This window comes from Papilio machaon, chromosome 22 (assembly GCF_912999745.1).
Source record: "Papilio machaon chromosome 22, ilPapMach1.1, whole genome shotgun sequence".
NCBI classification, from domain to species: domain Eukaryota; kingdom Metazoa; phylum Arthropoda; class Insecta; order Lepidoptera; family Papilionidae; genus Papilio; species Papilio machaon.
Genome location: NC_060007.1, coordinates 6,082,334 through 6,109,649, shown reverse-complemented (window position 1 = coordinate 6,109,649; position 27,316 = coordinate 6,082,334). Strand labels below are relative to the sequence as shown.

Genomic DNA, 27,316 nt, shown 5'->3' with positions numbered 1-27,316 from the left:
ATACTTAGCTGCGTACATCCCTTGTAATACCGTTACAAAGTTTTCAAATATGGAAATTCTTTAAAGTTAGTTACGACTAAATGTTACCAAGATTCAATACAATTTATTTTTATTGTAGAAAGAAAATACCCGCGCTTTTCTAGCAGTTCTAATAATCTGACCGTAGTTTTACACTCCCGAAAAATATATTATTATTATTTTAAAGATACTGAGAGAAGTGTCAATATGTTTTCATACGTCTATTATGACAGTGTAAACTTATAGTAACATTTTAATAAATACTATGTTTCATATTTATTTATTTGTTTACCAAATAGGTTGGTTTATAAAGTTGATTTGGGAACCGCTGTTATTTGGAATTAGTCCTACCCTATTCTAACACCTACGTCATGTTAGGTAAAAGTGAAGATTTGCAGTATTAACGTCATGTGTGGCACGTGCCGGCTCTTGGCCTTGTTCGCGGTAGGGTTTCTTTATACTTAGCTTAACTTAGTTTTGTTTGACGTCTGTAATCACTTGGACTACATTTTGTTATTAATATAGAGTTGCGTTTTTTTTCTAACTTTATGTTTTTAGCACGTAACTAGAAACGCAATTTTTTTTTAAATAAAAAGCGAAATATAAATCTGATAGTGCATCTGTAGTGCCAGATAACATCGTTTTGTCTCCACCCCTTCGCTTTTTATTAACCTTTGATGCCTCAAAATAAAATGCCCTTTTCTTCATACATCTCTATCAGCCGTCATATCTGAATTCACTATACCAAGTGGAAAAATATGTGAATCTATCTTATCTATATATATAAAAGAAAGTTGTGTTAGTTACACCATTTATAAGTCAAGAACGGCTGAATCGATTTGACTGAAAATTGGTGGGCAAGTAGCTTAGAACCAGGAAACGGACATAGGATAATTTTTACCCCGTTTTCTTTTTTTTTTTTATTCCGCGCGGACGGAGTCGCGGGAAAAAGCTAGTTATATATAAAAGAAAGTCGTGTTAGTTACACTATTTATAACTCAAGAACGGCTGAATCGTTTTGACTGAAAATTGGTGGGCAGGTAGCTTAGAACAAGGAAACGGACATAGGATAATTATCCCGTTTTCTATTTTTTATTCCGCGCGGACGGAGTTGCGGGTAAAAGCTAGTATTTAGTTGAACTATCAATACATCCGTTTGACAACAATAGCACATTTCGGATGGTATCTTTTTAGCAAACACTGACGCTATGCAGGGGAAGTGACAACGACGCGTGACGTCAACGCCACGCATTCCTTCATCCCCCTTCACCTCTTTGCGGCCCCCTCGCTGCTAATCACCTGGCAATAATTGTGTACATCGCACATTTGTACACTTGGCACCGGCTCTTGCCAACTCATATTGGTAATTTTAATGATATTTTGTAACTTGTAATCTTCGGATTTAACGAGATAATATTTGATGTGTCACTAAGAGTAGATTTAATAAGAAAAATCTATATTAAGGGACTTCTTCAAGTCTGAGTATGGCAGTAACTTAACTTTCTAGACGTAGCAATTAATATTTTATGAGCAATGTCTTTAGTCGAGACAGTAAGAAATGTAATTGAATCGGTCATTTCAAAAACCACTTAAGTCAACATTTTTTCCAACATGCTTTTTTTTACAGAAAATGGTTTTTCAAAGGTAGATGTGTATTCTGGGTGAAAACAACTTAAGTCAAAACATTCCTTCCTCTTTTAATAATACCGATTGATTGAACATTCATTCTCATTATTGAAGAAAATAACTTCTGTTTCACTTCCATCAACGAAAGCCTATAATTTGAAAGTGCCCATCAATAAAAATAAAATAGACGATTTAAAACTAGTTCAAGATAGCATTCCGGAAGAGCATATGCCATTTTATAACAACATTTTTAGCCAACTGCAAATGTTGAAGATAATCCAGATGAGAATGATGGAGAATATGACTATGTACCATAAAGATATTAAAACATGACAAATTAATACATGTGAAATATTAATAAGATTATTTTTAAGTGTAATTCTTAATTACAAGCGATAAAAAATATGATTACTACAATTTTTTTGGTTAAATTATATACCACTAAACCTATTTCTCGCTAAAACAACATAAGTCAAGAACTGTTTATCAGGTTTTTTTCATTATTTCTATTAATAAAGCGAAAAGATTATACGCTATTTTAATTTTTTACCCCTCGAATACTAAATTAACCATAAAGAAGCTCTTCAAAACTCATTTGTTTGTGTATGAAACAGTTTTTATTGATTTCTGAAAAATTATAATTTTGTGACTTATGAGGTTTTTGAAATGACCGATTCAATTGTTTTAGAGTTTTTTATAGCACGGAATGTTATAAAAGTCCGAAAATGTATTGTGAATATTATCGTAGTAACGTTCGTGCTATGTGACATACATATCACACGCAAACATTTATATGTTCACACTGTTCTGTGTATGTGTGTGTATATCATACAAGGACGGTTACTTTTTGCTTGCCTAAAACCGTACCGTTCACCCCACCCGTCATTTGAAATGAACTCTATTATGTGATTTTAAGAGTCAGTTTTATATGTTGTAAATTGTCTTAGGACGAAAGTTATATGTATGTCGTGCGTTGTCATCCTTCTTCCATCAATATTACGTATATTGAATGCAAAAACTGTATCAATAAGTCAGTTTCAATTTGGATTGAAATAGTAAACTTGTTTGAAAGTAAATAAATAGGCTTAACTTAGCACAGTTATTTTTGAATCTAATCAGTTCCGGCTTTACGTGACAGTACAAGCCTCGACCTACTTCTACGTAGCAAATATATTTTATAATATTTTACTAGCTGTCGCCCGCGACTCCGTCCGCGCGCAGTTAAAAAAAAATACAAAATGAAAAATAGATGTTGGCCGATTCTCAGACCTACTGAATATGCTCACAAAATTTCATGAGAATCGGTCAAGCCGTTTCGGAGGAGTTTAACCACAAACACAGCGGCACGAGAATTTTATATATTAGATAGTATGTTGTTTTATATTTATATTGTAAATAGTTGAGGCGTAATATCCATTTTTATTGCGTCACATGGAAAAGACAGACATCTAAAAATGAACATCCCGTTTCATCGGCATATTTTTTATTGATTATGTAAAGTTAAAGTTGTAAAAATTTTATTTCATTCTTTCATTTTTTTTTCCTTTATGAAAGGAAATTACAACATGACTATCTAAATTTATGATAATAACGCGGGCGTCCGCCTGTGCCTGGTGTGGTCTAGTAATGGTAAAATACTAGCTTCTACTCGCAACGTCTCCAATAAAATAACAAACTTAAGTATTCTTCCAGACAGTGTTCTCCATCTGTACTAAATCCAGATCCATGCAGCCGTTCGAGGTACCTTCTAACAAGCATGTATCCATCCAAACTTTACCATTTATAATGTTTGTTAGAGTGTTATCTGCATTATAAAATAACATTAAGTCTTTTGTGTGATGAGCATGAATATTAACGTAACAAAAGCCTCGAATTATTTGTAAATACTATTATCTCGGGATTGCCTTTGTGCGGCTTCGGTCTCACTTAAATCTGTTTGCGATTTAATTATATCGTATTAGAATATTCTAGAATATCTGTACGACTGTGTAAGATTAACTGCAACACTCGGAGTTGTAATATTTAATTAACATTTATTTATTTATTTATTTATTGAACATTTCACCTTTTCCAGGCATCGTTACATATAATTTTTTAACATACAATACAATACAAATTACAATATACAATAACAAAGAAAGAAATACATTTAATATATGTTACCTATTTATTGCCTTATGTGTGTATGCTTATTTGGGTTTATTTAGAGGTTAAATTGTTTTGAATTTTTAAAATATTCTTCAATATTGTAAAAACATTTCTTAATTAGAAAATGTTTTAATTTTCTTTTAAATTTTATGAATTCTACTTCTTCTTTTATTTCATTTGGTAAGTGGTTAAAAATTTTTACAGCCATATAATAGGGACTTTCATTTAACATTTTAATTCTAGATTGCGGTAAGTGTAATTTATGTTTGTGACGAGTGTTAACATTATGTGTGTCTTTTACTTTTGTAAAAGTCTTTATATTTTTAAATGTAAATAAACTAATATCGTAAATATATATGGAGGGAAGAGTTAGTAGGTTATATTTAATAAAGTAGGGTCTGCAACTATCTTGATTATCTATTTGAGCAATTATTCTAATACATTTCTTTTGTAATATAAATAAATCTTGGCTATTTACACTATTTCCCCAGAGCATTACACCATATGTCAGCCATGAGTATGCATATGCATAGTACGCTGATAGTGCTGTTTTTACGTCTGTGCTACATTTTAATTGAAAAAGAGCATATGTAAATTTGGACAGCTTTGATTTAATGCACTCTATATGTGTTTTCCAATTAATATGTGTGTCAATATTTAATCCTAACAGTGTAAAGGTGTCTACAGTTTCAATTAAACAGGACCTTAGTGTGTGTTTAGTATGAGAAATCACACTATGATGCCATTAGATGATTCTTAATGCGTCAGAAAATGTCTTAATATTAAAAATATATAGAGCTATAAATTTGCTAGAGATGTCTACAGAAAAAACTAACGTGACTGCTTTTAGTATTAAAAATAAGTAAATATTTTTCCCCTCACCACCTGTTGCCTTCAATAGCCATCTGTTACGATGTTCCCGTTACGAGTCACGGTTTTCAAAACCGGAATAATTATAAATTTATAAAATAAATAAAATAATAGTCTACTAAATAATATCTAGTGTTGACGTTAGCATTCAGTTGACTTTAATTGTGTAATATGAGACCTAGACGAGCGGGGTCATTGAACTATGCCATTCTAGATAATTTTAGGGTTAGCTTTCGTTTTATAATCTGATGTTATTGTCCTGTTTATATTTTTGTCTTCGTAAGTATATTTTGTATTTGGTAGATCAAATATGTGAAATAGTTGTACCTTTTTTTTGCTAGTATTTGGATTGGACTGTAAGTTTATCTTTGCAGGCAATAAAAATATAATAACATGATTTGAATTAAATATTATTTTTAATATCTTTATGCTACTATTTTTCATTAGTTTGTTCTGTGCGGATATAAAAAAAACTATGTGTTCTTCAAGACTATGTTCTACATCTGTGCCAAATTTCATCAAGATCCTTTGAGCTGTTCCGGAGATACCTTCAAACAAACATCCATCCATCTAAACTTTAGTAGAAATTTTTATTATGGCCGAGATGTTTAAGTTAGAGCCGAAGTTAAGACACATAAATTGTTTTTAAATTGAATTAGGTAGGCTTTCCCTTGGCGATGTTTGTACTTTATTTAATTAAGTATAGACGTAACCTTTGGAAAAATAAATAAAATAAAAGATTAATACGTCCATTATGTTCTATACTCGTATTCTAAATCTTCTTAAAATTTTGGTTGACATTAAAATGAATTGTGTGAAAAACATATACCTGTTGTGGTTGTTTTAAACTTTTAATTCCTATAACACGTTCCATGCTACAACGATTGGGAGTCGATGGCACTTAATGTGTTAATACGTATTATGAATGTACTCTTTTTTCAAACAGTTATATTTCATAACTGACATAACCGTTTAAATGCGTGGGCGCATTAGCATAGGTCTTGGGCGTACACTCGTACGTTCACTTTTATTTTGTCCTAGGTCGAGCAATACGGATTATCTAATGTAATAGAATGTCTTTTATAATGCACACCACACACGTTGGGTGTTATCTGACTGATTTGAACTTCGCCTAACCAACAGACAGACCGTAGTATGTGACAAAACCTTACAGTTGGTTTCATATCGCATTCGACAAAATAAGAGATAAAATAGCACATCTATCGCTCGTGCTACTTTACCTCTCACCCTAATTTTGACATAATTGACGTCATACGATACAAAGGTGATTGTAACAAATGTTCGTGCTAGGCCCATAGTTATATTTACTTGGTTATAACTAACTCGTAATACCACTTGTGATGACCTTACTTCACAGGATCATATCTATAGTAAGTTCGTCGAGACCTAACATGTGTGGCCGGCATTAAATAATGCAGCAGTGGGTGCCAGCTATCGTATCGTTCATTGATTCGCATTGTTCCCATTATTAAAGGACATCTCTCATCATCTTTCTCAAGTTTCTTATATGTATTATTTAAGATTGTAGAACGGATATAGAAATCAAAATCACCATTATGTCAGTGTTAAGTCCACCCATGTTAAGTCTACGCTAAGAGATTGCCTTAGTTACCAATTAACGACTATGAGTGTGACTGAATGTTTTATCTTTTAATATGTATTTTGTATTTGTGTATAGCATAATTTAATAACTCTAGTAATGTATGTACATATTACGTCGGCTGTGATGACGTACTGTGGAGTTTGGCAATGTTTGCAAAGTGCTTTCATGACTAAGCTTTCTCGATATTGCGGGTGAAAATAATAATAATATGTCTGTTATATTCCGTCTCGTTTTTCGAAAGGAATGAAAGAGACGTTTTCGCACAAATGTTTCGGTTTTGGACTGTTGTTTGAAATTGTAACATGGCATCGCATCTGCTAAATGGGCAGCGGTCAATTCGCTATTTCGGCGAATTCCGGCGGCTGCTTGCTAATTTGTCACCTGGTTGTTCTATAAAAAAATATTGTTTGTTATTATATTTAGATGATAAAAAATCTATATATATAAAAGAAAGTCGTGTTAGTTACACTATTTATAACTCAATAACGGCTGAATCGATTTGACTGAAAATTGGTGGGCAGGTAGCTTAGAACCAGGAAACGGACATAGGATAATTTTTACCCCGTTTTCTATTTTTTATTCCGCGCGGACGGAGTCGCGGGTAAAAGCTAGTATTAATATATTTTCGTTATCAAATATATTCTTATCAATCTATATCGCTTATAAATATAGGAAAAGTTCTGAAGGTCAATGTTGTTCAAGGTCACAATCTGAAAGTAATCGATCCGTTTGAGTGAGACACAAGATATTTGTAGACGCTCAAATTGAATGTAATATACGAAGTATTCCTTAACCAGTCTTAATACTTGATACAAAGTTATACTTGAAGCTTGCCTTGAATAGTTTGAGTCTTGACGTCACAATTTCAAATGATATTATCTATGGGCTTATGATAAGATTTATTTTGAGATTTCAAAAAAAAAACCAAAAGTAAATTTCAATCTACCCATGGTCTCGCATCTCACTCATATTGAATGGATTTCATAACACTTCGAGTTATCCTGGTAGGAGATTGGATTAAATTTAATTTGTTTGACCTTTACATTAAAACCTTTAGAAATTTATTCACTTTTAAGCATAGATTGGGTTTAATCGAGTGGTTGTTATATGTGAGCACGTTGTATATTTGATAGTACCTGACCCGTGTACTGTTTCAAGCTGAAGCTAATATTAGCCAATCAATTCAGGAACTATTTTAAATAGGTTTGTAGGTTAACGCACCACACCTGCCGTTGTCACATTTTCCGTGGACTTTTAAGACCAAAATCTCTATTTAAAACATGATGTTATCTCTTTTTTTGTCAAAGATAATAATAGAGATGAACTTATATTTTATGCAGAGATTTTGGTCAGTCTCAGAAACCAATGGTTATCGTAGCTAGCATTTTAACGGAATTTTAAAGATTAAATGCGGCTGTGTACTGGATTTGATATATAGATTTTGTTTAAGTCTAGTCATATGTATGGACATATGAAAAGTGCTGATCTTGTCTTCTTAAAATTTAGAATCTTGGTTTATTGTTTTGGCCATTGACGAAAATTTATACTCTTTTATAGGTGAATTGAATTGACTTCTGTTATTCTATCTATTGATTAATTATTTATTTTTGTTTCGTTTAAAAACCTTTGAAATCCTAAAAAAAACTTTCAGTTCATTAATTCGCTTTAGTCGCAAGTTAGCCAAAATATCGCAACTATGCAAAATGATAAGTAGTACGATATCATTTCGATGAGCGTGCGACACGCACGTGCGATATTCTCAGCCATTTTCGTGTAGGGCTATTATCAAAGCAGTGATAAATTTTATCGCAAAGGGCAACCCAATCTGTATAATAAATGGTTTTTATTGTTATAGTTTGTAGAAAAATACGTAACATAAATAACTAGAATTAATACAGAAGCTGTTGTTGTTGATCGCCTCACACTGCAAGTCTGTTGACGTAACTATAGCTAACAATTGTTTGTACATATATGACTGTCTGTGCTACACGGTCGAATCTTAATAATACATGATGTAATATAGTAAGTATATAAGTATAGGTATATAAGTGTCTATAATTAGTTGGAACTTCCACTGTCTAAGCAATTATATAAAAACATACTTTCGTTTTCCTCAGTCTCTTTAAAAAACATTATGTCGTTTTAAAATTGGGAATTTCAACGTTAATAGTTATAGATACTTAGTGTTATTACCAACTTTAAATTGAAGATAATAAAGTACATAATTTCTCTAACGTCTAAAGTTAGTAACATTCTTGTGAGACCAGCGTTTTGAACGACCTTGCTTGGTAGACGCCACGCCTTTAGGTATGCTTTGAAATACTTTTGCACCTGTCAATGATATATGTACGTAAGCACTGGCAAACGCTATTATAAAAATAACAGTTATTATTCTGCATATAAATATGTGTTATTTGATGTCCAGAAGTTTAACACCATTATCTTACTTCTTAATATAATATTATAAACTAGCTTTTACCCGCGACTCCGTCCGCGCGGAAAAAAAAAATATAGAAAACGGGGTAAAAGTTATCCTATGTCCTATTCCTGGTTCTAAGCTACCTGCCCACCAATTTTCAGTCAAATAGATTCAGCCGTTCTTGAGTTATAAATGGTGTAACTAACACGACTTTCTTATATATATATATAGATAGATATAGATATAGATAGATGCGAAAGTTTAGATGGATGGATGTGTGTTCGTTAGAAGGTATCTCCGGAACGGATCAACGGATCTTGATGAAATTGGGCGCATACGTAGAACATAGTCTGGAGGAACACATAGGCTACTTATTAAAGTTTTTATTTTAATTCTAGTTAAATGTCAATCTCGTGTTACTAGTGTATTTGAGTTAGGTAATTTGTAAAGGTGTCGCATGAAATTGAAGTTAGTAGCGGAAATTATTGCTGACAGAAATCTAGTGTGCAAAATTTATTAGCGTTCCTTACAAAAAAATGTCAAACAATGGCGTGTTTGAATTAGCTTAGCATTATGTAATGGTTTATTATTTTAAAAACTACTCTAATATTGCTAATTGTGACGATTTGTATGAATAAATCTGTAATATTAATTTTAATAATTAAAAATTAAAATTACAGTCGAGTATTGATAATTTTGTAGGCAAAGTTGTCTTTCAAAATAAGACATACGTAAAAACCAGTCACTACCTAAATGTTTAGTATGTGCGTTTAAGTTACAACATTCTAGCTACAAAGTTGAACACCATGTGGAAATTAAGAAGCCATAAAATACATTGTTTAAGCATCGATTACTAAAAACTTTCACAACACTATTTGCGTCATTTAATTAGATATATTCCTCGAACCAAATAATCTTTATTATATTAGGTAATAACCTCGTTTATAATTTCATTCTCATATCGATATCGACCGCATAAGATTTGCAAGTCAAATTGAACCTTATTGTTCTAACAATGGGGTATGGAATGTGACAACAGAATATTGTTTATAGTGATGGTACAATGTGGTTATTGTCGCTTTGTTAGTTATCGAGTGGTCTGTATATGAGCGGAGTGTTCACTAAACAAGCAACGCTTATTCATTTATGAAGCGTAACAATTTGAATTGAAAGAAACAACTGGACAATTGTCTCAATAGACATGTTCGCAATAAAAGTTGATGTACTTTTAGAATAAGACATGATGCTATTAGTACTAGCTTCTAAAATTTTTATAGAATTTAAACGTTTAGAAATTATAGTTTATCTTGTCTTAGATTGGTTTAGACATTTTTAAAATCTATGTCTTTATCTTTAGTACTACATATATTGTGGATAATAACCCAGTTGGAAGCATAATCTGTACATAAACTTGTTGCTATCCCTCTCGTTCTATTCTAAAAAACAGAGATAACAATAAGTATTGCTGTACATTTGTTCCGATAGGTAGAATTTCACAGTTATTATTGTGGATTGAAATTCCAGATTTTTCATGCATATAAGATGAAAAATGCTTTACAACATTTTTGCACGTCGTCGTATAGATTCAATCAATTTTAGACTTCTTTATATTATGACTACTATGGGTGGATATTTAAATGTAGATTCGTTAATTGAATCACGTTTTCATCCCTCAGTGTTCCAACGTTAACACCGTTGTGGGTCACGTTGCCAACATGTTCCGAATGAAGGTCAAGGTCTCATTCTGATTAACTTGTTGACAACATTTGTAACGAGAAAGACGATTAATACAACGAATAATTAAATTACATTGTTTATATTTTATGAGCGGCGGTACCGTAGTGGTAAAGAACTGGATTTGTGGGTTGGGGACATATGAGCCTACGATTCTGGCAGACCAGTTACTCGATTTTATTTGGAGCATCAAAGTTTATGTTTCAATTTAACAGCTGTTATTTCTTTCGTTATTCTTATAATATCAACGTGACTTATGTCTGTAACACAGAGGGGTAGGCAGAAACCACTGACTTTCATTTGGCGCGGTCTTGGCACACTTTCCTCTCTTCCACATTCATACGCATACGTGCACGTCGGTATAAAATTTAATAATTTACTATTTAATAATTTACTATTTATTATCTATTATACTAAAACACACTGTGAACTAATTTGGTGTATTATTTTAAGTTTTTCCCCGCGATTTCGTCTGCGCAGAATTAAAAAAAAGGTGAAAAGTAAATCGTGTGATGAATGTTTTATTCGAGGTTATGACCTATATTTGTTTCAAATATTATTATTGAGCCATTTCAAATTTACCTAGAATGTACGTGAATCAAAGTATCCCACGGGAACCGTATACATTTCCGAGATGTCACGTAGCCTATGTGTTCTGCCAGACTGTGTTCTACATCTGTACCAAATTTCACAGACATATGTTGATCCATTCTGAAAATTACCTTACTTTTTAACGTTCATCCATCCATCCATCTAAATTTTCGTATTTAAAATATTAGTATAGTAACAATTAGTAAGAAGACTTGAGTAATGAATAGTTTGTTTTAACAATTTCTAACATCTTGATTGAAGTGTGTTTTTTTGGCTTCGATATTATTTATGTTACACATGTATATTTTTATGTTGGCAGCTTGTATGACTTATTTTTCCTGCTGTTTGTAGTTTATCTGTTATTCCTTAGATATTTATATCTATATTTTAGTATATTCTTTTGATAGTGACAATTACTCAAAGTTTTTCTATGAGTCTTAGTTCAGTTAACTCTGCTTTATCCCTTTTGATAACTAGCTTGTATTAATTTTTAGGTGTAAATTGAATGTTAAAGAGGAGTTTTATGTGAATTCTTATCTTTATATTCTTTCGTAATTACGAAATGTATCGTCTTGTATTAAAATGTATTTAGGTGAAATTATAAAAGCAATTTTAAAGTGCTGGCGATGGAATTTTTAAGACTGGTTTGGTACATGAGAAATTTCGTTTTCGGTCTCGTCATTATTATCTATTTAAATTTTGATTTAATAATTATTTTTGTTTGGTTAGTTAATGATATAACTAAACCGTATTTTTTAATGTTTTCAATTGTTTCATCCTTTTAAACTTTTCCATTTCTAACGGTAATCTGAGTCGTATCTTGCCGTTCGTCTACAGTTCTACAGTATACTTCCTCGTTTGTGTCCTAGAATAATGCACAAAATAAATTGTTTAACTTTATGTAACTGGTGTGTTGACCATACAGTACAGCCATAGTATTTTGCTTATGAAGATGCGTGTGTTTTGTATTAGTGTTATTGGTTATTGCAAAAATCCATTAATATCAAAATTATTTTCTACATTTATTACTTATTCCTTACAGGACTGTTTGTTTATTATTAAGGGTGAACTTAAGTATAGATTTCTTATATTAAATCTACATTTAACAACCCTGAGTTCATGTGCTAGCTTCGATAGTATCGGTCGCTTATTAACTGGTACTATCATGATTCATTACTAGTACGTAGATCTATGTACATGTTCTAATCTGTATAAAGGTACAATCTAAGAAATGTGTCTATAACTTTTATGGATTATTTAATATACATCTTTTTCTAATTTTTAGTACCGCGGTACTCAGAGTTCTGTGGCATTTCTCAGTGGAGTAATCTCGAGAAAGTTGAGTACTAAATTTTACACTAAAGATATTTCTTAGTTACCAATTAACGATTTTGAATGCAGCACATAAAGTATACATCTCTGCGACTGGTCGTAGTTATGACGTTAAGTAGAAAAACAATCTGCTTCTGCAAATATAAGCTATGAGTCATCGCGCAATTAATTTGTGTAAATAAGTTAACTTCCAAATCACGCCACGCCAAGTTTCATGTTTGGCGTATAACAAAATGGCGATAATTTGTTTTATGATCATTGGAATTAATTGTGCTTACTTTATTTTAATTATTATATACTATCTTTTTGTAGATCGTGTTATTGTCAATAAATGTGAAATGAATAAAAATGCAATATTGTAGAATCCTGTAAACAAATTTTAGTTGCAAATTATTTCAACGTGAAATATGTTAAGATTGTTAAAAAAAGTCAACGTTATTAGTAGGTTGGTATAAATTGAGGTTAGGTTTAATAAAGTTTCTATACGCAGCATAATGATCACAAGGACGTTAGTGTGCGTAACGTAATGTAAAAAGAGCCGTTATCAAAATGGCGGCTCCCGGCGACCGACGCCAGCGGGCGGTCGTTGACGCGGCGAGTCGTTAGCGTGGCGCGTCTATTGATTTCGTCTGTGCTACGAACATACAGCGCCATCTAGTAGGCAGTAGAAGAAAGTTAGTTATATTTTATTCGATAGATGGCGCGATAACAAGTTTAATACGTACATATTTTATTTGATTTGTTTCCCCACAAATTAACATATTTTCATAATTTTTCTGGATAAATTTCATATAGATAAATGTTGCTAAAATGTTTGTTTTATTGTTTTCAGTGCAAAGACTTTGAAAAGGTTGGCGCGACGATAGCTGTGACGCCGTGTGACGTCGTGGAGGAGGCAGACATCACCTTTTCTTGCGTCGCCGACCCTCAAGCCGCTAAAGAGGTAAAACAACATTCAATTTTTATATATCTGCACAGGTTGACACCAGATGGGCAATTGCAGTGGGAGGAAACTTGCGCATGGGCATGCCAAATTCCAAATGTCAAATTCAAATGCCAAATGCCAAAATCCTTCTAGGAAGGCGAGATGAGCTCGTCAAAAGAGAGAATAGATCGAATCAGATACATCATGTTTCAATTTATTCTCCTCTGTACAGTAATAATAGGGAAAGGAATGTCTATTTTACGCTTGCTCTTGTGTCGTGTTCATGTTATGAAAAAAAAATTAAGTCAAAAGTTATTTATTATAATTAAATTATAAATCAATAAAAGTCAATGTCTTATAACAAACATAGATATTGATGTATCTGTTTTGTTTGTCAGATGGTATTTGGGAATTGCGGCGTATTGCATTGTCCGTCGTTGGAGGGCAAGGGTTATGTGGAGATGACGTCCATCGACGCTGACACTTCGCATGACATCGTAGAAGCTGTCAGCGGCAAAGGCGGACGATATCTGGAGGCGCAGGTATATTCTGATAGTTTACAATGTGTTTTCACTGCAGAAATATGTTTATTATAATATTAATGTGTTTACAGATCCAAGGGTCGAAGACGCAGGCAGAGGAGGGGACACTGATCCTTCTGGCGGCGGGAGATCGCTCGTTGTTCGACGACTGCCAGTCCTGCTTCAAGGCTATGAGCAAGAATTCCTTTTACCTTGGTAGTAGTGCGCCGCTCCAATTTATACAACCCTCATTGTCTCTCATCTGCAACCCTTAGGGTACAACAGTACTAGACGTCAGCAACAACAACATCTGCTGCACGAATTGGTCTCGCTCAGTGAAATACCACGACCACACAGAAGACAGGCTTCGAGTGGAAGTAATTCCACGTACAGTCTGATGAGTGTGGTGCTGGAGTACTAATTTTAGTCCTTTTTCCCTTCCCACCCCTTTTCTTATAAGGAAAGGTTGGGAAGGGGAGGTGGATTTGATGGAGGAGATACAGAGGAAGGTTAAATATTCTCTTTTTGTGCGTCTCCTCCTTCGTCGATTGAGGGTAAGCAACACATCTGTAATTGCGAATGTCTGTGAGCAGTGGTCGCTTCGCCATTTCGGCGAATTAATGTGGCCGCTTGCTCGTTTGCCACCTTGTAATAAAAAAGTAGAGGTAGGCAGAGATCACGGATCTCCATTGAGCGTGGAAAAATGAACCTTCGCAATTCAAAAGGACGTTTAAGAAAATCTTAAGAGGGAATTATGATCAACCTGAAAATACCTCTTTTTCACCTGTTTTTCCCTCTTTATAAAGTCAATCTTTGATTTTAAATTCATCTATTTCATGTGAATATTAAAAAAAAATTATTACTTATTTGGCTAGATTTTGTTTTCAATCGTTTCCACAGTCTTCAATATAATGTGCGGAATATGATAATAAGCATGTGTAATGTTCTCAGGTGACATCGGGAACGCATCAAAGATGAACGCAGTGCTGCAGGTGGTGGGGGGGGTGTCCCTGGCCGCGCTGGCTGAGGGCCTGGCGCTGGCAGACCGCGCTGGTCTCAGTCAGGCAGACCTCCTCGACGTCCTCGCTCTCACACCGCTCGCATCTCCACATCTCATACTGAAGGGTCGCGGTCAGTGTCACATCTCACTTCTTCTCACAATGTGTACTATATAATATATCTTTCTAGCTTATTTTTATGTTAGAAAAAAATAGCTTTTAATATTTTCGCGTGTGTCAGCTACTTTCCCGTTTAAGTTTTGTCTAAATCCAGCCGTTCCATGTATAATTAATGTCTTTACTAAACTAATTTAGGATTGTTAAGATAGAATTGGATTTGAATATAGTAATGTCTACCGAGCACGTGGTTACGTGCGCACTCTATGACGCTTCACACCGAACTGACAGATTTGTCAAGATGGCCGCCATACCAGTGACTGCGCAAATAAATAAATAATATTTTTATTTATTTAATGTTTTATATCCACAGCTATGATAGAATCATCATACTCAACACATCAGCCGTTGACACACATGCAGAAGGACCTGAAGTTGGCGTTGGGTTTGGGAGACGCTTTGGAGCAGTCTTTGCCACTCACTGCCACCACCAATGAGATCTTCAAGCATGCCAAACGACTCGGATATGCCAACCATGATGTCGCAGCTGTTTACATCCGAGCCCGCTTCTGATGCACCATGCCACCATGCCACCATGCCACCATGTCTCATCAGAGGACGCCAGAACTAATGTAAGGGTACAGTGATGATCTACGACTATATTCTAATATAATTAATAGATCAAAAATTATCATCTAAGTGAATTAAAAGAAAGATAAGGTTTCATATATTTTAGAAATTTTCAAAGTAAATTTGTTTATTATTTTTTAATGTAATTTTGAGTTATGACTTTTTCTCAACAGAACAATACCCCTACAAAATAATATTACCCCCTCCTCCTATATTAAATATACCATAGCTGTATTAACTAAGATTTCTTGATTAACTATGTTAATATGAAAATTGTAATTTTGTGTATTGAATTTTTTAATAATAGAACTTGTGCTAACAGTAGATATAAATATATATTAATATATATTTAATTATATCAACTATAATATATATCAGAGATCCCTAAACTATTTTAGACAAATGACACCCTTTTCCAAAATAAACTGTTACCTTAGAAATGGCTAAATTATCTACTTTTAAGATCTATTATTATTATTAATTCTGACTTAGGTCAATAGAAGACAGAGTAAGAATTTAGCAATGCTTTAAGTTCGATATCGACCACTTTGGGAATCCCTGATTTATATATAACATATAAAATTTCTCGTTTTACCATTAGTGACTTATTAATATATTAATATGAGTAAGTTTTTTTTTTCATCTATATAATGTAAGATTAGAACTTTGTATTAGATCATATTTAACCAAGGTTATAACAATAATAGTATATTTATTTGATTTTTTTTAAATAAATATTTTGATTAATTAATATATAAAATTTCACTTTTAGTTTAGCAATATCATTATCATATTTAATATAAAAAATTAATCGTGACTTGATTTTTTTGTTTTTTTATTAAAAGATCAGATTTTGTAAAAAAAAGAACAATTTTTCTGATGTTATTCGACTGTGTTGCCACAGTTTCTATTTAAAATCAAGTTTAAATTAACTGGCAATTATGTAAATTAAAAATACTAAAACTGTATTAAAAAAGCTTATTGCTCTAGGTTTTTTATCTGTACTTTAGCATGGGTTTCATTGTATCTTTACAAAAAACAGTGTTAACCAACTGTTATAAAAATATGGTCGTCAGTTTCTTATCTTAGTTAATGTTGACTTAACATCATATTTGTCCCTTACATTAAGACCAATTTAATAGTTATTCAATAACTCAGTACATTTTTTAATTATTAATATTAGATTTAAAATAAGCCGTGTTGCGTTAATGTTTTTTTTTTACATCAGAAACGTTAAGTTACGGTAAATGTGATAAATCTGGGATATTGTTAAATAACCAGTTTATTTTCATTAATTAAAGTTAAAATTTTGATTAAATTTTTAAAATATATTTTCCAGATGCATTAATGTTATTTGAGAATTTCTTGATTTTATACAATATTTTTTTTTTTATATATTAGCCGGTTATTTTTATACCCGAATTAATCTCATTTACCGTAACATAAACATAGATTTTTCTCTTACGAAAGGTTTGCAACACCAAAGAATTTGTAGTTGCTAGTACCTTTAAATAAAAAATGTGGATAGAAAAATTATAAGGGGTCCATAAATCATGTAAGAGTCTATCTATGTTAAAATCACTGACCTCTATATACTGAACATGACTAATATATACTGAATAGGTTGCTGCATAAAAATAACAACTTTTTATTATAAAGCGTCTTGATGTTCCTGACAGTTCATTCTTCTTCTTCTTCTTCTTCTTTTAATTAGTACTGGACTCTATCGTAATTTCGATGAAACAGTTTCATTCTATATTATTAGTTCGATTTTCCAACACCGCAACCGTCAGCGTCAAAATGGCGGCAATCAAATAGGCATAAAAAATCAAGGCTTATAGCCTGTCCAGTGTTATAGAGGTCACTGTTTAAAATATCTTTAATTATTATTTTATAAGTTTTTGACAGTCTCAAAAATTGGTTTGACAGGTTTTTGTAACTAATTATAAAATGGCTTCTTATATTTTCATAGTTAATTATCAAAATAATTAAGTTATCTATTAGATTTAGTTAGCAATAGACAATATGCACATTGTGGTTGTAATTTCTATCAGTTTATTTAAATATTGCATGATTTGAAGTTTAATGTTTTTTTCTTTCTTTCTATCCTCGAATCAATATTTCAAATTATTGTATTGTCTCGTTTAATTTTTTTTTTGTAATTTCAATTTAACAGTGATACTGTTAATAAATCGCCTTTATCATTGTTATTATATTTGAAAGTACTGAAATTAAAGTATTTTTAGTGATTTCTTTTTATTTTACCACGAATACGTGCACCCAAGAAATATTCCGGAACAAATAAACCATATGGTGAAATACCACGATCTCACAGAAGACGGACGTCAAGTGGAAGTAATTCCAAGTAAAGTCTGATGAATGTGGTGACAGAGGTCTAATTTTAGTCCTCTTTCCCTTCCCCTTTTCTTATTAGGAAAGGATGGGAAGGGGAAGTAGATTTGACGGATATATCCTCTTCCTATACGTCCCCTCTGTTAATTAGAGGTAGGCAACGCATTTGCGGATGTCTATGGGTAGTGGTCGCTTCGCTATTTCGGCGAATTCAACTGGCCGCTCATTCTTTTGCCACCTTGTGATATATATAAAAAAAACACGGAATGTTAGTTCTTCGGTTTAAATTACAACACTAACCGCCGTGGGTTTCTGAGACCAAAATCTTTGCATAAAATATGTCGTCATTCCTGTCATTATCTGTGTCAAAGAGAGATATTATGTTTTAAACGAAGATTTTGGTATGAGAAAATCACAGTAAAATAATAATTATTAAAATTTTGATACGAAGTAAACGAAGTCAATTTCCTGAAAACTTAAAAGATTTTTTTTATGAAATTTCTAATTTTCCTTGTTAAAATCTTATTTATATTATAAATGCGAAAGTTTGGATGTATGGATGTTTCTTTTTACCAGGTAACTACAAAGAGTAGACGTATCCGGATGAAATGTGGAAAATAGATAAATTAGTTTCTATCTCTAACAACGTATTTTTTTTTACTCCCCGGTAAAAGTTGGGGCAACAGCTAGTAATAAATGAACACTTTTATTCATAATACTGCTGAGGTTTATTCACAATGTAGTCGTAACCTTCAACGATGTTCCAGATTAAAGATAATTGCGTTTTCAGACGGGATCGATGAGGGTTTACGACAAATTAGTGGTTTGTCTAAATGTATGTACAATCTACAGCAACGGGTCACGACGCGCCAATAAAAATGTACCTACTATAGATAATATAACATCGGTAAGGTCGGATTGTCATAACGAGGGTTATAAGCCAGGGGTACGGAACATAAGGTACCTATTTTTTTTACCAACTTCAAAAAGGAGGAGGTTCAATTGATCTGTTTTTTAATAACAATATAATCCACTAGTTTTATCAGACTGTAGTTGCATTTGACACTATGAAAGTTGTAGTGATAATTCGGTAAATGTTACGAAAGTACATTGCTCGAAACTAGAAAGAAATTAGGAACTTTGTGGTGATTGAAAAAAGACTTCTAAACTTACCTAGTTACATTCAATGAGTCAAATGTGTCTAGACAAACTCGCAATGGCTTTGTTATTAACGTGTGCTTTGCTCTATATGATATAGATAAAGTAAATACATAAAATTAGTAGAAAACCGTCCCTAGCAATAATTTCTTTTTCTTCTGATTTCTTGGTCATGATTAGATCAGTTTTAAGTCTTTAAAATGTTTATTACTTCTGCTTACCCGTTCGGCATAAAAGTCAGAAAGATGACATAATGTTGTCTGAAACATGTTGACTTTTAGAGCTCAGCAAAATGTTGTCTTTTTGATAACTTTTGGCCGATGTCATTTTGAAGCAATCTCAATGATAACTAAATGATGACTTTTCGAGATCATATTTTTTTGTTAATAAAACTTTAAAAAAATTTCAGATTTATTGAATTTCCTTAATAATCATTTTTAAAAAACAATTCTAGTTACTTTTTCAAAAATAAATTTGGTGTTCAATTCAAAAATAATTCGAAATTGAAATATACGAAAAATTGAATTGTTAGTTCTTTTCGCGACAACAGCGGCCATTTTGTTCTATACGGACCTCTCACTCATCCATTAAAGAGTGATTGTTGACAAGCGTGAATTGCATCGTAATTCGTTCGGCATTGCTAAGTGGTTCTATTCAATTATTACAACATAAACGTATTATTTTTGACTTAACATACTGGTTGAAACTATAATTAATAGTATTTGTGATTCTTATTATTCAGTTAGTTATCAAGAATTTAATTGCCGAACAAATAAACTTGTAAGTATGAATATAGGTTATAAACACATTTTTTTATATTTTATAACTAATTAAATTATTTAAAATTGTTGTAAGACGATGCTCGTCGCTATTTTAATTAAATGCAGTTTAAATATTTTACTTTTTAAAATATTTCTAACTTTAAACATTTGTATACAATTTTGTTCATTTAATTCATACATTCATACATAATAAAAAAAAAAACTTATCAGCATCGTCTTTGTAAAAGTGTCTGATAAAATTTAGAATGCGCTAAAATTTAATGAATATTTTCAATTTCTAATTTGATATTTTTTTAGGATTCAACACAAGATGTAAAAGTAAGAAACTAAAAGCAGAAAGAGGATAATATCGTCAAGTTCTTCTGATAATGAGGTTATGTAACAAATAAAGTTGTTCAATTATATATAATTATTTTGTTCCTTATTAATAATAAAACACTTTATTTTCAGATAGCGGAATAAATAATATACCAATGCCACCTGCCACGTACGTGAGCCAAAAGGATCAGCAACCACCACCAACATTTAAAACTCCTATATCATTACTTGAGCCGTAAAAGTATTTATAATTTTAATAATAAGATTATTTATATTGGTATGTCATATCGTTATTATTCATTGTGCTATCAAATAAACAATAATTAAACCTATTTACCATGTCGATTTTAATTTTACACTAGCCTCTTAATTTTAACATAAAAACGTTAACTTTATGATATCTAGAAAATGTTATCTTTCTGATATATTTTTAATGATCTCTAAAAGATGGCGCTAGATGGCTCATAAGAGAGCTTTATGTTAACTTTATGTTAACTTTATGTGACTTTTTGGTTATCATTTCTGATATCAGATCTTGAATAATGTTAACATTAAGAGAACTTTATGCTATCTTCTTGCCGAACGGGTAGTAACATGCAATGCCGCAATAACTCGTAACTTTATGAAAGAAAACTTGTCAGAGAAATTAGAAAGAAAGCCAGTTGTAATGTTGGATTCGGTTATAACCATTTATCGAAAACTGATTCTCAACGTTTTTCAAATGACATGTTTTAAAAAAAAACTCCATGATGTAATTTGTCAGTGCTCTTTTGACATGTGAAGAAATTATTGCTTTTATTATTTTGTATATTTTTTATTAAATTGATTTACATATTTTTTTCGGATTTAAAATTATAATAATGTCCTTTCTAACTGAATATTTTGATGAATTCCGTCAGCATCCAATCAAGAAAACTAAAATGTAAGTAAAGTAGACCTTTAAAATAGAATTCTTGGAAGTTTTTTGATGCCCGTTTTAATTTAGATTACAGGGGTTAATGGGTCCTTTCTTGTACAGGTGCCGCCCGGAGAATCGCTGGGCGACACTTGAGGGTAAATGGCTGGACCCGAAAAAGGGCACAGAAGACGTTAGTATAATGAAATTATCTTTAAGTTACGAATATCTTAATATTTTAAGTTAGTCATCAAAAGGATTTAAAATGATCAGTATAGTGAAATAGAATAAATATTTTAACAAACACGTTACGTTATTGATTATGGTTTAATTAGATTTTAGAGTTTTGCATAAACTATTAATTCTTTTTATTTTTATAGAAAACTTGGACCGAGGAAGAAATTGAAAAGTTCATAAAGGACACGATGAGAAGACTTCGCGGTCAATCCACGTACTACAATGATTTCTGCGCACATCTCTCACCCGGTGATTTTATATCAAATTTATTGTTACGTATAAATTTAGACATGTTATAGGGTACGTATTAATTTAATTATATTAAGATTCCGTTATTCGTAAAATCTTCGCTATTTCATGTTCTTTCTATGAATGTCCTTATTTGTTTTTCTTACTAAAATTTCATTTCTTGTTATCTTTTAGGTGTTTTAAATAATGTATGTCTTTTATATAAAAACTACCTATTGCCCGCGACTCTGTCCGCGCGGAATTAAATAAAAAACCTAATTAGTAGCCTATGTGTTCTTTCAGTGCCAAATTTCAGCGAGATCCATGAAGCCGTTCTAGAGATATAAATAACATATATATATATATATATATATATATGTATATATATATATATGTATATATATATAAAATATATTTTTTAATCTGTAGAATTCAAGACGCGTCCCTTCAAGCCGCGCGTGAAAAAGCTGCGTCCTTGCGGAGAGAAGACCGAAGTGATGCAGGAGGAAGTGCAGCCGCAAGGGGAGAAGCTGGCCATGAAGGACACAGAGCTGATGAAGGTGGCCCGCGACATGTACGAGGCTCCCCCGCGGCCCACGCTGCGTCCTCTGCCCACGCACTACAGAAGTTAGACATTACTTGAATTTTTGCGCATTTGGTTAAATTATGTGAAACTAATTTTTAAAATAAAACAAGGATATCTGAACCGGTGAGGGGCGCTGCTGTCGCGGTTCGTTTTGTCAGAATATATAAAACCTACCTAGAAATTTAAAATGTCAAAAAAGAAAAAAATACATGATGACTGCAGTAAAAAGAAAATCTTGTGATATTTTTTTAACGTTGACTGGGGGGCGCTAGTGTGCTATCAAAATATAGTTTAATTTATGCGCACTGGATCAGATAGACTTGTCGGACTATATTGAAACTTGTCATTTTTGTGGTATAACAAAACTATATATGCAGAGACTAGTTTGCAATTAATGTTAACTGTAATTTACTTTACTTTTCGTAAGAAACTGTTATAGTTACGTAGATATTATTACTAGTTTGCTTTAGTCTAGTTTAAGAGTTTATTTATATATTGTAAGTAATTAGTGATGTAAATGGGTGTTGTCATTTTATAATTTTTCTTAATACATTTATTTTTCATCTTACAATCATCAATAAGAGTAGTTGTTAATTTTAACACAATTAATTTAGCTCGTATTTTAAAATGTACATCGTATAAGACAAAATAAACGTAATAAAAGTAAATAAAACTCGTTTAATTTAACCTAAATACAACTAATTTCAACAGTTTTGGGTTACGTACGTCCTACAAACTACAACACTGGTCGCAGTGACTACCAGGAGGGCATAGCTCGGCTGGCGTATGAGTTAGTACGAGATGACCGCATCCCGCGCTATGTGGCGCACAATGGTTGCCGGCCGCGCTGGGGTCTGCCGCCTGAGGGACAGCGACAACCAGAGCTTGATATTGTGCCCTTTGAAGAAGAAAGACTCTACTGATATAGGCGTTTCATTTGTATATGTCACCTACAAATTGAGATTCCGCCCATTTTGTAATTTGTTCAAGTTAATCGTTAAAATTCGATAAATTGCATATCGAATAAATTCATTCACACATTGGCTATATTTCGAATATTTGTATACGAGGCATTTTATAGGCTGTAATTATCTGTGTAGCCAATAAAGCTATGACTACATGTGACTAATGAAGATCCTCTAAGCATTTTGGTATAATAAGTGAGATATGATTAACTAAATCGTATCACTGCTGTTTCTTAAAAAATAAAACTATTACAACAAATTATCTTTTCCTTTGTTTTCCTTTTACCATTAAAATATTTGATAAGTTCAGAAATGATACAAATAAATGCAAACATACCTCAAATTCCTTTCGCTAATGTTTATTATTCATATAAACACATCTTCATTAGCTGAGAGATACTAATGAAAACAGAATGTCAATTTAAAGAACAAAAGGATATAAAGTTGCAAGGAAACTTCATCTAACCGTGTTTCTGTTGACGCCTACAAAAACATCTTGTCATCTCTATATTTTTAAGTAGAAAGAAAAGGATGAGAATATAATTTTTGTACATGTTTTTCTACAGTGGAAACCGAAGAAACAGATCACAAAGATGCGTACAATAAAAATGGTACTGACATGAGATGCATTTGGCTTCCCGCCAAATGAAATGCGCACAACAGACCCCAGCCCTTTGTTGAACTCTAGTGATGGCTGTGATTAAGGTATCGATGATAATTTTAGGTAATACTTGAATACCGAAATACCTTTAAAAAAATATTTCCTCATCTCAGTTTTTTCAACGAAAATAAGAGAAATGAAAATAATTTTTTGTATAGGTTATTTAATGGTTCCATGCGTCATGTTTTGTTTTATAGGAATTTGTGTCGCTGATTCTCGAACCTGTTTTAAACGGCACAAAGATAATGTAATATAAAACTAGCTGTCGCCCTCAACTTCGTTTCCTATACGTCTATGACAAATTTCAGCGAGAGCCATGCAGCCATTCTGACGATACCGTCTAACAAACATCCATGCATCTAAATTTTCACATTTATAATATTAGTAAGAAGTAAGATTAATTTTTAATACAAGGAAAAATAAAAATATTAATTTCACAATAGGATATAAAATAAAAATGTTTACGATCTTTTTTCTTCTTTTCGATTGTTTGATATCGATATTGGCACAACACTAGTTTCGAATCGAGTATCGTTGTTCCCGCAAATGTTCCTTTTCGCGGAACTTAATCGAGTTAATTATCGAATTATTCAGTTTCTTTGTATTGATCTTAATCAGAATAACATTTAGTAGAGAGAACAGTGGTAGTGCTTAGAATGAAGACATCTGCTGCACGAATGTTGTCCAACGAAATACCTGGACGTCTCATAGAAACTTCTAGAAGACAGTAGTTAAATGAAAATATTTTGCGGTCAGCCTGATTACAGAAGTAAATATAGTCCTTTCTTATGATCTTAAGATTTGATTTAACAGGAATTAAGTCCTTTCTTAAGAAAAGAAATATCCGTTTCGTACATTTTTAAATACTCAACTTATTGTTTAATGACCAAATTTGTCTGTGGAGTAATTTCGCTCCCGTCTTTTTATTTACAGCCTTTAAAGATGTACATAGACATATTCTATATTATTTTTAAGGTATATTAAATTTAATATGCTTGTATGCATGCATATACATGTGTTGTCAGCACAGGCGACGACCTCTGGCGGATAATGAATCAAACTCGTTTGTATAACAATGTGAGGAACCCGAAGATGAATGGTTGACATTTAATTTGGCATTAAGTGTAACTCAAACGTAACTCACGTAATGAAACTTACCACCTGTAAACAGCAGTCACTTTTAGGGCTTTTGGAGTTTGATATTCAATAAGTAAACTTTTTCTAGCGAATCAGGTGTTACGAATTTGAAGGCGCGAGGAAGTATCCTGGGGTAGTGCAGAAGCTAAGTGTAGGGCCCGGTGTGTTCCATTGGAGATCCCGGGTCCCTCGTATTTGTACTTAATGATGGCAACCGAGGGGGTTTTAGTGAGTAGAAATCTCACATAACCCTGTCTTTGCTCCGAAAAGCAGGGCATCTTTTTGAAGATTTCTCCCTCGATAAAAAAGGTGTTACGAATTCAGAGTTTATACGCGCTATAAAATGAAATCCTAGTAAAATAGTGAATAGGTAATGACATTTATAATGTAATTAGAATTATATTGTAAATTGTAGCAACCATTTCCTTTAATTATAACCTCTCTTTGTATCTGGTCGACGAACTTTGGATACTTTAAATAAGAAGAAATTCAGCAATGAAATTAACGTTGCGGTTACAAGTTTATTTGTAATAATCCTTTGATATATCCAATTTAACATCATAACACAATTAACACGAAATGTTATCCGTTTGTTTGACTTTTTTCTCATTTAAATGTCAGTTTTAATTTGATAAATCATTTATCATAATTTAAGGAAGTGATATAAAAATAATTTATGTGCATTACAAAGAATAAAACTTAAAACAGTGTTACAGCGAAAACAATTAACATTTTATTTTCACATAAAATGTTTGAATATTTAATGAAGAAAAGCAGATTATCCATTTCATACGGCCACTGATTTGTATAAATGGATGGGTTTTTGCTTGGAAATTACACCTTTTGCTGCAATCCGACTTAAACGCGCCTGTTGATGTTAATAACAGTTAATTCTATCTCCATTATTAGTTCGAATCCTCACCACCGCCACAAATCGCGACCGTGAGCGCCAAGATGGCGGAAATCAAAGAGACACAAAATATCACGTTTTATCGCCTGTTCATTTATAGAGATTTGTGGCTGTAGATTTATTTTTCTACATACATACATCAAACCTTATTTGGCCACTCCTGAAATACTCATACTTGTTGTCACACTTTATACCCTTTGAAAAACAGAGATTAGTAATATGTACTGTATTAGTTTTTTGTACGCTAAGACTTATCTGTATCTAATACAAGAATACAGCATCAATACAACGAACCTGACACAAATAAAGTCACAACGAAGTCAACATTTATTAGTAGCTTTTATACTGTTAGATTAGTTAATTTCAGGAATATATGTTCTGTCTTATTCACCTGAAAACCTTTACACAGTTTCTGTGAAATAATTAAGCTTTTTCCTTAATGTAAATATAGGTACGTAGTAGAACAGGATGAATCGTCTGGAAGTTCATTAAACACATTTAGATGCCACAAATTAATGTGGGCCTATCACGAATATTTGTGACAAACGCCATAGTACAGTCATCAACAAAATTCTAACTAAAATTTTTGCAGGTATCAGATGTAAAGAACACCAAAAATTTTATACTAATTTTGATAAAATTGACGATGATGATACTAAGGTGTTTGTCGCAAATATTCATGCTAGGCATACAGATTCAATATTTATGTTATCTGTCGCAACTTTCTATTAATTTGATTTAATATTAATATCAATGTATTTCTAGAGTTATTTCAATTAAAGTCTCATTTAGATTAAGACAAGGTTACAAGGGAAATTTTAAATCATTTTAGATCGATCGAAAATTATTTTACTTTGTATGAAAGGTGTTAAAAAAAAATTAATCGCCTAATAAACCGTAGATCGTTTTTTTTGTTATTGTGATTTTTAGATCGGTTAAAGAAACAAATGAATTAAAAATGTTTATTAAATATAACGTGGATTATAAAAAACGGTTCGAGATTAAATATTGGTTTTAGCTTAAATAAGTATTATAAATGGCTTAAACATCATTATAAATGGTTACGGAAATTTATTTTTGCAAGTAATAAAAAAAAATGTTCCATTAACTAGTTTCGCTGTTTTTCTTTGAACTTCACCGGCTGTAAGTCGTTTAATCTGTCGCTATGTTACGAGTTTTTCATATGAATGTTTTTTTTTTGTATCAATTTCTATGTAAAACGATTTTTCCCGCTGTCACGTTTTCTTGTTAGTGTAATTTTAGTGATATTATTAGGTCAATGAACTACATCATTAATTTCACGCCGAATATATTACTCGTGGTATAAATAAATGTATAAAATTCGTATAATTTGTTATAAAATAAAAAAATGGATGATAAATCTCTTGATAAGACAAAAAATCTTTTGAAAAACTGCAGATCTTTTATACCATAAGGTGGCAAACGTCTACGTTAAAAACTGAATCATCATCAGCTCACCATACGTCCCCATTGAGGGACTCAGAGCCAACCCTAAGATAGGAGTGACTAGGCC

At 32.1% G+C, this 27,316-nt stretch overlaps 2 protein-coding genes across 4 annotated transcripts in view; both read left to right on the top strand.

Moving 5' to 3' along the window:
• Positions 1-15,757, top strand: part of LOC106713973 (putative oxidoreductase GLYR1 homolog) — a 45,402-nt gene extending 29,645 nt beyond the window's left edge. For 2 of the 3 annotated variants that reach the window (XM_045683600.1, XM_045683598.1), the window contains exons 8-12: positions 13,195-13,305; positions 13,686-13,829; positions 13,901-14,027; positions 14,760-14,939; positions 15,297-15,757. In XM_045683600.1, coding sequence (XP_045539556.1) covers positions 13,195-13,305; positions 13,686-13,829; positions 13,901-14,027; positions 14,760-14,939; positions 15,297-15,496 — 762 coding nt within the window. In that variant the 3' untranslated portion in view covers positions 15,497-15,757. The remainder of the gene's footprint in view (positions 1-13,194; positions 13,306-13,685; positions 13,830-13,900; positions 14,028-14,759; positions 14,940-15,296) is intronic. The other variant, XM_045683599.1, reaches the window with a different exon arrangement.
• Positions 15,758-20,994: 5,237 nt separating this feature from the next.
• LOC106713886 lies at positions 20,995-23,054 on the top strand. The gene is made up of 5 exons (XM_014506784.2): positions 20,995-21,085; positions 21,182-21,251; positions 21,439-21,544; positions 21,953-22,150; positions 22,821-23,054. Exons 1-5 carry the CDS (start codon positions 21,024-21,026, stop codon positions 23,030-23,032), a joined length of 648 nt encoding a protein of 215 aa, XP_014362270.1. The 5' UTR covers positions 20,995-21,023; the 3' UTR covers positions 23,033-23,054.
• Positions 23,055-27,316: the final 4,262 nt, after the last annotated feature.